Source organism: Enoplosus armatus, chromosome 9, assembly GCF_043641665.1.
Source record: "Enoplosus armatus isolate fEnoArm2 chromosome 9, fEnoArm2.hap1, whole genome shotgun sequence".
Classification (NCBI taxonomy): domain Eukaryota; kingdom Metazoa; phylum Chordata; class Actinopteri; order Centrarchiformes; family Enoplosidae; genus Enoplosus; species Enoplosus armatus.
Window position 1 is genome coordinate 24,558,716 of NC_092188.1, and position 13,782 is coordinate 24,572,497.

Sequence of the window (13,782 nt, forward strand, 5' to 3'; positions counted from 1 at the left end):
ACTGGTACAAACCTACTACTAGGCCTCAGTAAGGGCCTGAACGGTAAATGTGGGCTGACAGCCGTGCAAATACCAACAGGCTGGGATGTTCTGGAATGGTCTATGTCTACACAGCAGATGTTTGACAGAGAACACGGCACTCCCCTAACCAGGTTGTGAGAGTAGGCCAAGAATGTGTGCATATCTATGTGTGTTCTCTTTAGTTTTGATCGGCATGGACCGCTGCTGTTGGTAATGATATGCGGTGTGAGCAGGTTCTCCTAACCTGGGGTTCATCACCAGCCGTCTGAAGAAGTATGTCCAGGTGATGTAGTCCATTGCATCCTGCTTGGATGAGATGGTTCCTGCGGCAATCTCAGCGTTCAGATGGTCTGACAGCACACTGAGGAGGCTGGCGACACAACACAAAGTCACAGAAAGATCACTTAAAAGACAAGATTCCAATTCACCATTTTGCTTCACAGGAATTTGAGATCAGGGCTCGATTTTTGAAAACTGAATACTTTTTTTTGTACAAACAGAAATAACTCTGTAGCACCAAGAAGTTTCTTGTTTTGAGGTGAAAAGTCCGACACAAGGTCACATCTGTTCTCCGACGGTGGAACTTTCATTTTCCTCATTATATTCATATATTTTGTTTCTCTACTATTGCATTATTAAACACCCGTGGCTCTAAATGCACCACAGATCTATGAGCCAGCACAGCTTGTGGAGGAGGGCCTGACAAATCCTGTAAATGACACCATTTACCAGCATTCAACTATTGTGTTTCTGTACCATTATTTCCAATTCAACTGACGATGTCAGATCAATAATTTGTTATGCTGCAATGGTTACACTGAATGCAACCATGTTTCCCAGTTTGCTGTGGTCCAGTTTGCTCTCAGTATCACCATCAGGAATGATGCCTTTAAAGGGACATCCCTCCAATAACTGCTACTATATGGTCATCTATGAATAACACCAAAATGGAACTTTGTCCCCCTCCTGTGGTACAACTCTTTTTTTTCTCCTGTCACTTTAAGGTCAAGCCATTTTTTTTTCTTCACCTCTGCCACAGCTCTTATTCTGGATAACAGTGTTCACCACAAATGGCAAATGCCTGCATGGACATCCATATCTTTCCCACTTCCCACAAGTGAATCGACTGTATATTTAGGTTAGTGGACCTTGTTAAGGGATGTTGTTTACTGTATACAGCAATTTGAGGGTGCTTCTTTTCGTGCACTGGATGGATGTAGGACACGTGGGATTCACCGTTATTCACAGCCACAGGTGGGTGTACACACGTTTGATGAATACTATCTTATAGCTCATACAGATTTAGAACTTGTTCTGTGCACAGTCTGATAAATGAGCCCCCTTTCCCCCCCCATCTTTGCCATAACAGACAACGACAAAGACAACATGTGACATGTGACTGTTACCTGGACTCAACGGGGAAAGGCTCGTAGAGGAACTTCTTGTAGAAATCCTTTTTGATGTCGTGGACAAGGATAACCGCCTTGCCTTGGTCGTCAAACTGAGGCCGACCTGCTCGCCCCATCATCTGCAGAACATCTACACACGCAGCACATACATTACAAAGACTGCTTTACCATCCCGTGTCCCGCTACCCCGGAAAAAGTTGCAATGAAGAGAGCCTCTTTGTCTTTGTTTGTCACGCGGTCTATTCCAGGACTCGATTCAGAATTCTCCAAAACTTTATTGCGACTGAGACTTTCCCTCGGTCTTCATTTCCAACGTTTACATGAATGTGATTAATGCAAAGTAATGTAAAGCCTTAGACCCAAGTGAGTCACAAGATTAACACAATCGTCATGATGGCAAAAATAGAAATGATAATTACTACATTGCTTACAATACACAGTTATAATCTAAATGTATATTCTGTTATGGTAGATTTAAACAAAATGCACTGTGTGCGCTAAGGAGCGAATACCTAATGGACGGGACTGCGTACCTGTAATGGGGTAGTCCACGTAGCGCCTGGATTTGCCGTCATAGTATTCAGTTCCCTTGACGACCACCAGGTGCGCAGGGAAGTTCACCCCCCAGGCCAGAGTGCTGGTGGCAATCAAAACCTGAGTAACGAGACAAAGAACTTACTGGAATGACATAATATAAAAGGAGAAAACTTACGTATGTTTCTAACACTAACATAATGACATGAAGAAGCTAAGGTGGCATATCAGGGTGCTTAAAGAAATACATAGGGCCCCCTGCCCAAAAACAAGTAATGAAACTTTGGCCACAACATAATTCCATCAAAATGTAATTTGATAATAAAACAAATCACACTGCACAACTCTTGTATCGGGGGGCAACCAACGCTGTTTACAGGCAGGTCAAGTAGGCGGGGCAGGTCTGGCGTACAGGACGCGGTCGTACCTGGATCTTACAGTTGACAAACAGCTCCTCCACCGTCTTTCTGTCTCTCTCGTGCAGACCCGCGTGATGCATGCCAATCCCAAAGGCCAGCGTCAGCTTCAGGTTGGAATCCCTCACTGTGGCGATGATGTCCTCTATCTATAGAAAAAACCAGGGTGCGGACAGCGAGAGATCAATGACAGACACGAATCCAATTACAAGCTGACTTGAGAGACGTCGTATACGATGACACAGCTGAGGGCTAACCCGCCAAAACCATGTCACTGTAAACTATACTAAGTACGTCCGGACTGGCCCCTAGTGTCCCGGCGATATGCGCTGGCAGAAAGGTGCAAATTCCGGAGGTAAAGAGACTGAAAAGGTGACGCTACTTAAATCCACCTCCCAACACCTCTTAAGCTCACTAATTAACACGTTCTATCTAGTTTGTTTACTCCGTACACACACGTAGGAAAATATGTTTGGTTATGTGGGGGTGGGGGGGGGGGGGGTTACTGTATGTGCTAGGCTATTTCTTGGCCAGGTGCAGTAACTTCCAGAAGTCTTCGCTAACAGTGACGACAACAGTCCGTACAGACACGGCAAGAAAGCGAAGAAACGCATATCCCCAAATGTCAAACTTTTCTTTTAAAGCCATTACTGTGTGAAGAGCTTTGTTCTCGAACAGCATCGAACAGCAATTATTGTTTTATGTTCTCGAAATGTTCTAAGTCGTTTTGATCCGACACCTATAGATAGATCGATAATATAAAGAGACATGAGGAGCCAGGAACAACAGCTCCACAGTCAGTTATCCATTTACAGACATGTGGCTGGTAGTGGATGGCTATCATACACAGAAGACTCCAAAAAAATCACCAATAAAATATGTGTTTTCCATCCAAAATTGGATGCGTCTCATTAGAATCAGTGAAACAACGATGAATCTTCCAAATATTCCAACTTAAGGATGCAAAAATACGACATGAGATAATAGTAATAATGAGCGAGAAAACCCAGCCCTGAGAGAAGCAGCTAAGCAGCTGAGGGTGGGGGTGGGGGGGGGTTCAGGCAGCAGAGGGAAGAAAGAGCTGTCAGGTTGGAGAGGGGATTTGTGGCAGTGGGTGACCCCCGGTGAGAGTTAAGCAGCTATCGCCAGAAGCCTGTCAGTCAAACAGCAGGGAGCTGAGCTGCTACACTGGCCCCGGCACAGAGGAGCAGCAGGCAGCGGCATCCATCAGCGGAACACACACAGAGGCCTATATCATAAGACAGGACATATTTGCATTGAGACGAGGTACCCGCAGGTTTCAGCAGAGCAAATTGTAACGGCCCCACATGTACCACACCGTATGTATCGCCCCGTATGTGTCGCAGTTGATTTAATAATGCCACTTACAGTAAACAGAGAAGGTGATGATTCAAATGATTGTCAGGAAGTCTAGTTTTTTTGCCATTTCTGCTAAATCACAGCCAAAAATACTGATTTGACATACTGAGACTCCATATAGGACATTAAAATCTTAAAGCTTAAACTAACTTGAATTTAGAGAGATTGAACCATAGTTAATCAAAACTGTAAAAATGTTTAAAAGGTGTTTATTCTGGGGAAAAATCACCATCAAGCATTATGCTGTAAGCGTCTTCTGACTTTTTAATTCATATTCACTTCCAGCTGGATGCATTACACCCCCATGATACAATATAATATATATATATATATATATATAGTCCAATATTTTGTGTGCCAAGTTGACATTTTGGTTTGGACGTTTCTTTGGTGGCGGTGGTAAACATGGCCCTCATGGTGGAGTCAGAGGAAAGGTCATGGAATCACAACAATCATTAGAAATCAGGCTGCCTGTCACCGAGATGTTTGATCAACAAACCACATTGCTATTTTTAGGCCTTGTTCACACACACACACACACACACACACACACACACACGGACTCAAAAATGGCAGGCCGTCCCTGACCTGTCATGAGTCTGTAGAATCCGGGCATGTTTAGCATTTAGTAGCGCAATTCACACGCTGAGCACCAACACGGGCAGTTTACTATCTGGCGTTGCCACTATACAGCCGCACAATAAAACTGCTTCATTTCCCATGAGTCTTGAGCTTGCATACGGAAAGGTACTGTATAGCAATGATACACAAACTGGCAAGATTGACATAGCAGTCCTGTATGTCAATTTGGCGTGGGTGCATCCCATTTTTCAGGCTCATTCACCATGGGAATCAAAATGAGCACTATTTATTACTGCTCCCACACATCTGAGGACATTCAAATGATGAAAATTGTTCAGCTCTCAAGCGTCACACTGCTGGGTGTCGGGTGAGTTTGGGCAGCTGGCGCAGGCATGTGTATTTAGGGTGAATTTACAGTGACTGGCATCCAGTCCTTTTGATTGCGGATTTGTGAACAGGAGGTTAGGCACTGCTGCAGGATCATAAAGTATCATAAACTTTTGTTTGAGCTTATTTTCTGCAATAATCCAAAATCCCATGGAACAACTCCCATTGGCTTTTTGTCGAGGGAACCAGGGCGACGCTAACTTCCGGGTTTGCCTACAAAATTACATCATCCCTGCAGCGCTCTATTGGGAAATTATAAAACAAAGATTTAACAGTAGACAAGAATAAATATTTAATGCAGACTATACTATAGAGTAAATGGTGAAGTGGTTTAAATTGTGTTAAATCTCTGATGACCATGCGTCTGACAGAGACTACTACTGGGCATCCGAGTGTTGTATTAATATTAGCATACTTTTTCAAATGCGAACCCAGAGGAGTCATTCGCCACCATCTTGAACTGATCCCAAGGTATGCGCGGACAATATAATGGAGGATGACCACTGGCTTTTTTCCCCCAGCACAAGTTGGGTTGAATTCCATCTGTAATTGCACTTAAACCAGCACTTACACAGACGACTGAAGCATCGGTGCAATTCAGCAAAAAGGAGGGAGAGAGCGAAAGAAAAGGGCGCCGAAGTGAAGGAAATGCATGAGAATGACGGACAAATCTGCTGACATTTGCACCAATTGCGTCAAATTCGTCAAGTCCCTGAATCCGACATTGCTTACCACGGGGCTTAAAACCTGCCACCACGAGCTACATGTGTGAGGACAAAGTCGAGCAATCAGTTCTGACCCACGCTTCAAGTCTATTTTCTTGCATTTTACGAGAATAACGTCAGTGACTGTGTGCTGGGCCCTGAGCGCTGCCGAAAAAACATGGGTAACAAATCGGCGCGTAGACCCAGACGGAGCACCGACGCTGCGTACCTCTCTCTCGTCCTGGTGCAGCCACTGTTTGGGGTTGTCCTCTGTGGCCAAGAAGGCGATGAGGTCCAGGGCGGTCAGTCGAGTTTGCCGCCGGGATGACACAAAAATCAGCACTGGCTTGGCTGGCGAGTGGCTGCGTATCGCTGCAAAGATGAAGTTCAAAATATGAACAAGTCTCACATACTGTGCAGTGATTCTTTTTGGAGAGATTAGTAGACTGTTCAAGTAAGAGTTTGAGAATTTTGCTGGTGTGCTGGGTGTCGAAAAGCTGGTGTTATTCTTTCTTTTTCTTTCTGTAAAAATGATCTCATGTAAAGACTCAAATAACTCTCAATACTTCCTGACTTCCCTACCCTGTCTGCGGCGCTCAGCCCCAAGCCCTTTGGCTCCTGCTGAAGACGTGAATCTTCACCTCACAAATATACAGCAGTTTGTTATTTGCCTAATAAATAACAATACAATTTTTAGTTTGAAACAAGCTTTTGACAGATTTCTAAAATGTTTGTGTTTTCTCATTTTTATGACAGGTGGTCGAATAAATTTGTTAAGCACTGTATATACATAATGTTACAAAGTTGGATATTCATATTAAATGCTGCCAAAGTTGCCAAATAATGAGGTACGTGTGTAAAAGTAAGCCAAAAGATCCGTTTCAGCTTTTTCAACCGCCGGGTCTATCTGACGTCCTTATATGGAATCTCTGCTCCAGGCACAGAGGAGATGTTTACGTGTATGTCAACGTTGCTTAGTAACGTTAGGTTTACAGTTTGCCTTTCTTCCAAAGACTTGCGGAACTTGGCCGGCCAATCAGAAGAAAGTGGGCTTTTAGGGGGGGGGCCTTAAGGAGACAGGAGCTCAAACGACTTGCGTCAGACAGAGGGTGAACTGAGGGGGCTGCATGAAGGGCCAGCAGAAGATAAATCAAGACTTTTTTTGAACTGTGAATGATGCAAAGCTGCTCTAGTGGAATCACAAAGTGAAAATATAGAGCTGGAAATGAGCAGAATAGGTCCCCTTTAACAAATATGACAACAAAAACAACAACAACAACAACAATGAACAATAAACTACAGTGTGTGTGTGTTGGTGGTAACGAGGAAACATGTCATCCATGCATAAAGCACGTGTATGTGTGGATGTGGAGGCTATACCTTGGAAGGTTGGCTTGTTCATGCTGGCCATGCGGGGGCAGTAGTGTTGTCCTGGGAAACCGTGGATGTGAACTTCCAGGGGTACAGGGCGAACAGATGGACGGAAGTTAAACAAACCCACCTGTTACAAAGGGAGGGGGGGGGGGGGGGAGGAGATTTAATGTGAGCAGCTGGCAAGCCCCATCTGGTTGTAATGTACACTGTCTGTCACTGTCACAGAGCAGCAGACCACTGCTGGACTCTGGCTGTGTTGTGCTTAACCTTTGATGTGTCTGCCGTGTTTATTGTGTGATAAGGTGATACGGCGCAGTTTGCCAACGGAATTTAACTCAAAGTGTGTCGCAGGATGTTGTAAAGAGTGTGGTGCATTTTTTTTTTTTGGTGCGTATTGTGTTAAAGGGCTGCTGCATGTCTACAGACGCCTTAGAAGCCTGGATAATGGATTGGGCAGCTACAAATCTAGCCACTCGGTCCCAACAGCGGCCAGCCAGTCAGATTTATGGATGGCAGGCAGCCAATCTGGTTTGTTAACACTGTCTCTCTACAGCTCTGGTGGCATGATAGCAGCGTGAAGATCCACGTGTCAAACACATTCACATCAACTGAGCACAAATAGACCTCGGAGCTCTGTTCGGGTTAAGGGTGACATATTGCTTGAGGACGCGTGCTTAATAAAACAGCATGTTCTTCATTTTGGTTTGCTTAATATTTCTCCGAGCCCTTTTTTCATTTTTACATTATACGTCTTAAATGATATGTGTAACTCTCGGAGCGCAGAAAAGATGAAACACAAACTCACCACACCTGTGGTTCTCGTTAACCACGGCTGCCACGGGTGCCACACAGAGGCCAGATTTATGCTTTGTCGGAAGGGTTTTTAGAAATGTTCTAACAGTATGTTACGGTTTTACGAGAGAAAAGACTTAAAGGGTGAGGACTAATTGGTTCATGAGTTAACTTCCCTCCAGTCTCGCATAGCCAGACCTGTCTCCACACTTCCTGGTCTGGTCGTTCTGGGATAGGGGGGGAAAAAAACACTATAGGCTGGTTTGTCTTTCCTTTAAACCAATCCCAATCGTCTTGGGGGGGGACTTGTTTTGGTGGAACATTTGAAGACAACCTGACCATCGGTGTCCTAGAGGTGAAGCCTACCTATACTTGAGTTCTAGAGGAGCTCACTGGACGCGTTGACACCACAGACTTTGAAAACCGCAACGCGCTGTTAGAGGAAGGGAGGGTAGGACAATGGCGACTATTTCATTCTCACGCACAATTTTCTTTTGTTTTCTTTATTTAATTTAGGGTTTCAACATTAATTTAGAAACACACACAGCTGTGCTCAGCATTAGAATCTTTAGGTGTACGTTTTTTAGTAAGAATATATTAAAGGCATGCTGCAATCAAAGCCATAACCTGTCAGAGTTTTGAGCCCTTTGTGGAGGCCATCGTGTGCTGGTGCTTAAAGAGGAAGCACGCGTCAACTGTGGCCCTTTTATGTGACGTATGAGTGGGCGGGTTCTCAGATTTGATTGGTCAAAGGATGTGTGATGAAAATGACTAATGACTGATTAATTAAGATAAACACTGCATGACGTTCAAATGATGTGCTTACTTTGAATGTATAGCATGTGTGGTAACATGTTGAAGAATGAACTGAGGCTTTGTTGATATGAGCAAGCTCAAAAAAAAAACCACAGTACATCTTTTGTTAACCTTGTCAACTCTCCATCCTACAGCGCTGACCTGATAGGCCAGTTCGACAGGTTAAGGAAGAGCAGCACCAGAACTGTACGAGTATGAAGAGTTCTTGCTAAATCTTCCTTTTGTTTCATTTTTTTTTTTGGGGTTTGTTTTCTTTTGTTTTGGGAAATTTTTTTCAGCATAACTCCCTGCCAGTGTGACGTTTTTGTCTTCCTCAAGTCTCACCGTGCTTTCCCGCACCTCACCTCGCGACGCACATCCATTCGGGCCTGGAAATGGTTACATTTACAGATAATAAACAGCGTATATAGACAGCTTCAATCTTAAAGCGAAGAGAAAGAGCGCCCTCGGAAACCAGATAGCAATTACTAGCATATGATGCTACGAATGATAAACATTTAAAGAATGTAACGATAATCCGCTTTGATGCCGTTTTTCAGATTGGCAAACTGACATAGGCCGCGGCTTACGTGAGCCTTCATTGGAGGCGATGGCCTTCAGTCAGATCGCATCAATAAGTCCTCTCTGCTTCTTCCAGCTGATAGGCCAGCTCATCTACCCACATCGCTGCAGTCATTCCTGATCACTAGAACCTAAGCACGGCATCCGGACACAGACTGCAGGCGATTACGGAGATAAACTGCAACATTAACTCCAGGCCAAAAGTATCTCTTTATCTTAATTGCTGTTATTATACGCATTCAATCAGATACGAGGAGGCAGGCAAGAAATGAAGCGTAAAAAAACAAAACGCGGACTAGACAAAGACTGTGGTTTCTAGCTGGCTTCACTGCAGCAGTGTTCTTGGTACACAAAGCCAATCTGACTATTTCCTGAAACGAGGGAGTTTATGAAGATGATCCCTCCATCCGACCAGAGAACAAGGGGTCAGAAGGATAGCAGGAATACACAGACAAAGCATTTTTAAGCCCTGTTGTGATATATATATATATATTTCTATATATATATGGTAAAAGGACTAATACTGCTGTATGTTTTGGCGCCATGATAGGACGTCTGACCTGTCCGATTCCCAGCCAGTCAGCGAGGTCTCGAGCGTTGGCCAGTGCCGTGGATAGACCCACTACTCGGACACTCTTAGAAGTGTGAGAGGAGATGAAGTTGGTCCTGGACACGATGACCTCCAACACCGGACCCCTGTCCTCACCTAGAAAACAGACGCAATAATACAGTCCGACAGATTGCCTGTGTAACAAACATTCACCATTCCCACTGGCATGGGTTTTTCTGATATTGAAAATGTGGATATGGAAATCTTCTTATAGAAAGTAGCATGCATAATACATCACTTCTGACAAAAGCTTCAAAATTGATGTTATGGAAAAGCTCAAACTTGATTGGACAACATTAACCCTCTACTCTTGGATCAACGGGGGGGCTGTGAATCAGGATTTGACATTGAAAAAGAGCTTAGACAGGATTGGTTGGTTGTTCGGCCTCAGACTGTCACCTACGACCCCTGCAGGCTTGTTGCGGACCCTTACCCAGCAGGTGGATCTCGTCGATGATGAGAATGGCTACTTTCTGGACGTAGCTTCGGTTCTGCCAGCTTCTGCTCACTCCGTCCCACTTCTCCGGCGTGGTGACGATGAGGTCAGCCTGCGCTATGGCCCTCATGTCCGGGGTCACGTCACCTGTCAGTTCCACCACCCTAAAACACGGATAAGAACCAGGAAACAACACTTTAGCCTGCTCATTTCTGTCATTATTCCTAAACTTACATAACTTATTCTTTAGACTGTCCAAAATTGTAATGATATTTTATAAAAATGGGCCAAAACCCAGCCAGAACTGGAAAACAAAAGTTTTCCCAGTATTTTCTGGGGGTATAATTTCATTAGTAACTTCACATATGGCATATTGTCCAATTTCCCCCCCGGGGATCAATAAAGTATTTCTGATTCTGATAAAACGAGACAAACCCCACCCTTTGAAAGCAGTTAATGCAAACTAACAGGTCGACAACCCCATCTACTGTGTGATGTCCTCCACTAGGTGAGGGTAGTGGGGCTCTGTTTTCACTTACTTCTTCCCCAGCTTCTCCCCAATCCTGATCCTCCAGTCCTCAATCCTCTCTCTGACCAGAGCTTTCAGGGGGGCGATATACACCACCTGAAAAAAACGTTATTGAATGAAAAGAAACACTCCCATGTTGCTATAACAAGGTATATAAAAAAATATCTCAATGGTCACTATTAATTGTATATGTGTTCTAAAAATCATAAAACATGTTGATTTATTCTAAACCTAGTGCGCGAGGCCATTGGAAATCTAGGTTCTAACGACAAAAGAGTCAAAAGAACTCTCTCAAAGACTTTGAGAAGTTATTTTCTGCGTTGCTTCTGACCGAAAAACCAACCAATTTGTGGTTGCTGGGAGATATTTGACTAAGTGGGAAATTTCCGACACATTTACAGTTTAATGACACTGTTTTTCTAATAGATTCCAGTCTCTTTAGCCGCCGTTCTTAGTCTCTTTTGTAAACAGCACTCGGCACCTGCGTTAACCAATAGAAAAGACAGGCAATGAAGTCAGTACATTCCTATTCAGCAGTAACACAGATGGAGCCAGCTAGTCAAACCTTATAGGTTGGATGTTTGTTAAAGACCCGGAACATGGCCATCTCCGCTGCAATGGTTTTTCCAGAGCCCGTTGGCGCCCCCAGCAGGACGTTAGTGTCGGTGTGGTACAGGGTGTGGAAGATCTGAGTCTGGATGGGGTTGTAGTGGGTGAACTTGTACAGGCTCTCGTACTCCTGGTTACCCAGAGCTGTCAGTGGCAACGGCTGCAGGTCCAACAGCTCTGAGAGGGAAAGTGTGGTACGTCAAAAAAAAAGAAGAAATACAGTACAGATATGTTCAAGAACATTAACTGAAGGTGACACTTCCCGTACCCTGTGTTCAAAATCTGACATTTATTCACCTCAAAATGTTCTGGATTAAAACTATAAATGGGGGTTAACACACATACATAACAATGCTTTCCTTTAAAGTCATTTTTTAATTCGTCTTTGTCGCTAACAGCTAAGAGCAGCTCCTGTCCCTGGATGCTAGAGCTGCATTGCTGTAAAAACAATGCCGCCATGATATCGTCTCATAAAGTTGTGGTGAACTGTTAGCCTATTTACACATCTAGCAGACGCAGAGCAACACTAGTATTCATTTGGAGTTGGCTCTTTAGCTGCTAAAATGCTCCACTATGTTCACCAGCTTGTCTCTTAATTTGCTGTTTGGTGCTGGGCAGGTAGTGTTTAGGTTTATTACAAAACAGCTGCCTGCTGAGCTAAAAAAAAAAAAAAGAAAGAAAAAAAGACAGGGTTGGGTGATAATGCTGTGCTCCTGTCATATGAGCTGGATGGTAGAGATTAAAAAGGTCACGCCATAGGACAACATCGGATAACGGGTGGGTAATTTGGGCGTATTTTTATGACAGACTTTGGCTGACATGACGTATCCATGTTCATTTGGTTTATTTCAGATATATCAGGGCTGTCGGAAAACATCCGAGTTTCCCAGTTGCGTTGAACGTTGAAATGAATGCCATCTACAAGGCAGCAACGGGTAATTACAGCAAACTCCAGTATGACATGAATGAGGCATAATTCTCTGGGGCTTTGTTACTAGGAGCTACCCTTTTCACATCTTCACATCTCATCATCTGAACCATTGTTCGTGTGAAAACACTGAAGGGCGTGGAGTTTTTCCCCTTCTATTTTCTCTGTCAACATCCACAGATGTTAGAAAAACAGAAGCGAGTCTATTTACGGGACAAGTCACAGTGTCTGACTGGCTCTCTTTGAAATATATATATGAATGTTATGTATGCATATCTGATGCTTGAGAACTTTGAAGGCAGTATTCTGATTCTTGAAGAGACAGGAGCTCAAACGGCTTGTTTCAGACAGAGGGTGAGCTGAGGGGCTGCGCGAGGGGCCAGAATAAAATAAATCAGGACTTTGCTGAACTGTGAATCATGCAAAGCCGCTCTAGTGGAATGACGGAATGAAAATGTAGAGCTGGAAATTAGCATAATAGGTCGCCTTTAATGAAAGACTGAAGAGGTTGGTGCCCTTCCATCAACCTGTCATATGATCTCCTCTGTGCTGGGGTTTTTTTTTTCCCCCCACCCTGATAGCTGCTGTAATTGTGTCTGCTCTTACTGAGGGGAAATGTGGTCAGAAATAACATGCCGCTTCCTTTTTTACAGTCTGGAAGAGTGAATGAGTGGGGTATGGTAGGATTAGATACATTTGTTCTCCAGTCCACTCGGGGGTTTTGATGTCTCCGTGCAGCTTCCAAGCAGACTGTAACTTATAGTTGGTGTTCTTTGGCAGTCTCCTTTTGCTTATGCCAGTCTCTTTCTACTTGTTACTTACAGGCCGACATATACGCTCCAGTACTGATTTATCTGCAGTAACCCGCAGTAATATTTACGGATCGGTGTGATAAAAGCAGAATGAGCATTTTTAATTTTGATACTTTTAAGTGCATTTTGCTGATAATACTTTATTTAAACATTGTGATACTGCTACTTTTACTTAAGTAATGGGTTTGAGTACTTCTTCCACCACTGGCTGGCCTAGAGTAGGCATTAGTCAGTCTGGCTCTAGAGTCGATGGACCGCAGCAACTGGAATCCAACAGCTGGAAACCTTCAGCCAACCAACTGTTGGTGGTAGTGTCAACAGACGTAGTATCAGTGTTTTAAATTCAAGTCGAGTGAAGTCAAATCCCTGATGTCTCGTCAAAGAAATGTGGGTTTGAGTGTGAGAGTGCGTACCAGTGTGCGGGGGGTGTCTCTCAGGTAAGATGAGGTTCTGGAAGTTAATGACGCAGACAGCCTCGGCCCCAAGCCAGCGGTCAGACACTGCCTTGATGTAGTACTGGGAAGGCAATGGCTCAAAGATGGGGATGGTGAACACTATGTGCTGAGGCTCTCCTGTCACCACCTGGACAGAGGAGAACACACACACACACACACACACACTTATAAGTAAAGGTACAGGACACAAGAACACACATCTGTCACGGTGCGCTCTCATGTCAACCGAGGTCCAAGAAAGAAAACGAACGAACCTGTTTCTTCTGCAGGAGGACATACTCCGAGTGGTAGATGTGATCATTGATGGGATCCTCCACCCATAACCACCATGGCTCACCCACCGACCCATGGACCTGAATCATTGAGGGGAGGAACATTTCAATCAAAACTTGTGACTCATTTCCGGGTTTTCGGACTCATGCCTGCG

General features: G+C 44.2%; 1 protein-coding gene across 1 annotated transcript in view; it reads right to left on the reverse strand.

Moving 5' to 3' along the window:
* The window catches only part of ascc3 (activating signal cointegrator 1 complex subunit 3), a 127,822-nt gene that overhangs the window by 20,699 nt on the left and 93,341 nt on the right, over positions 1-13,782 (reverse strand). The window contains exons 23-34 of the mRNA XM_070911350.1: positions 13,610-13,708; positions 13,314-13,482; positions 11,117-11,337; positions 10,562-10,647; positions 10,020-10,186; positions 9,537-9,682; positions 6,814-6,934; positions 5,663-5,805; positions 2,392-2,529; positions 1,964-2,084; positions 1,428-1,560; positions 266-391 (exon numbers count right to left, since the gene is read on the reverse strand). Coding sequence (XP_070767451.1) covers positions 266-391; positions 1,428-1,560; positions 1,964-2,084; positions 2,392-2,529; positions 5,663-5,805; positions 6,814-6,934; positions 9,537-9,682; positions 10,020-10,186; positions 10,562-10,647; positions 11,117-11,337; positions 13,314-13,482; positions 13,610-13,708 — 1,670 coding nt within the window. The remainder of the gene's footprint in view (positions 1-265; positions 392-1,427; positions 1,561-1,963; positions 2,085-2,391; positions 2,530-5,662; positions 5,806-6,813; positions 6,935-9,536; positions 9,683-10,019; positions 10,187-10,561; positions 10,648-11,116; positions 11,338-13,313; positions 13,483-13,609; positions 13,709-13,782) is intronic.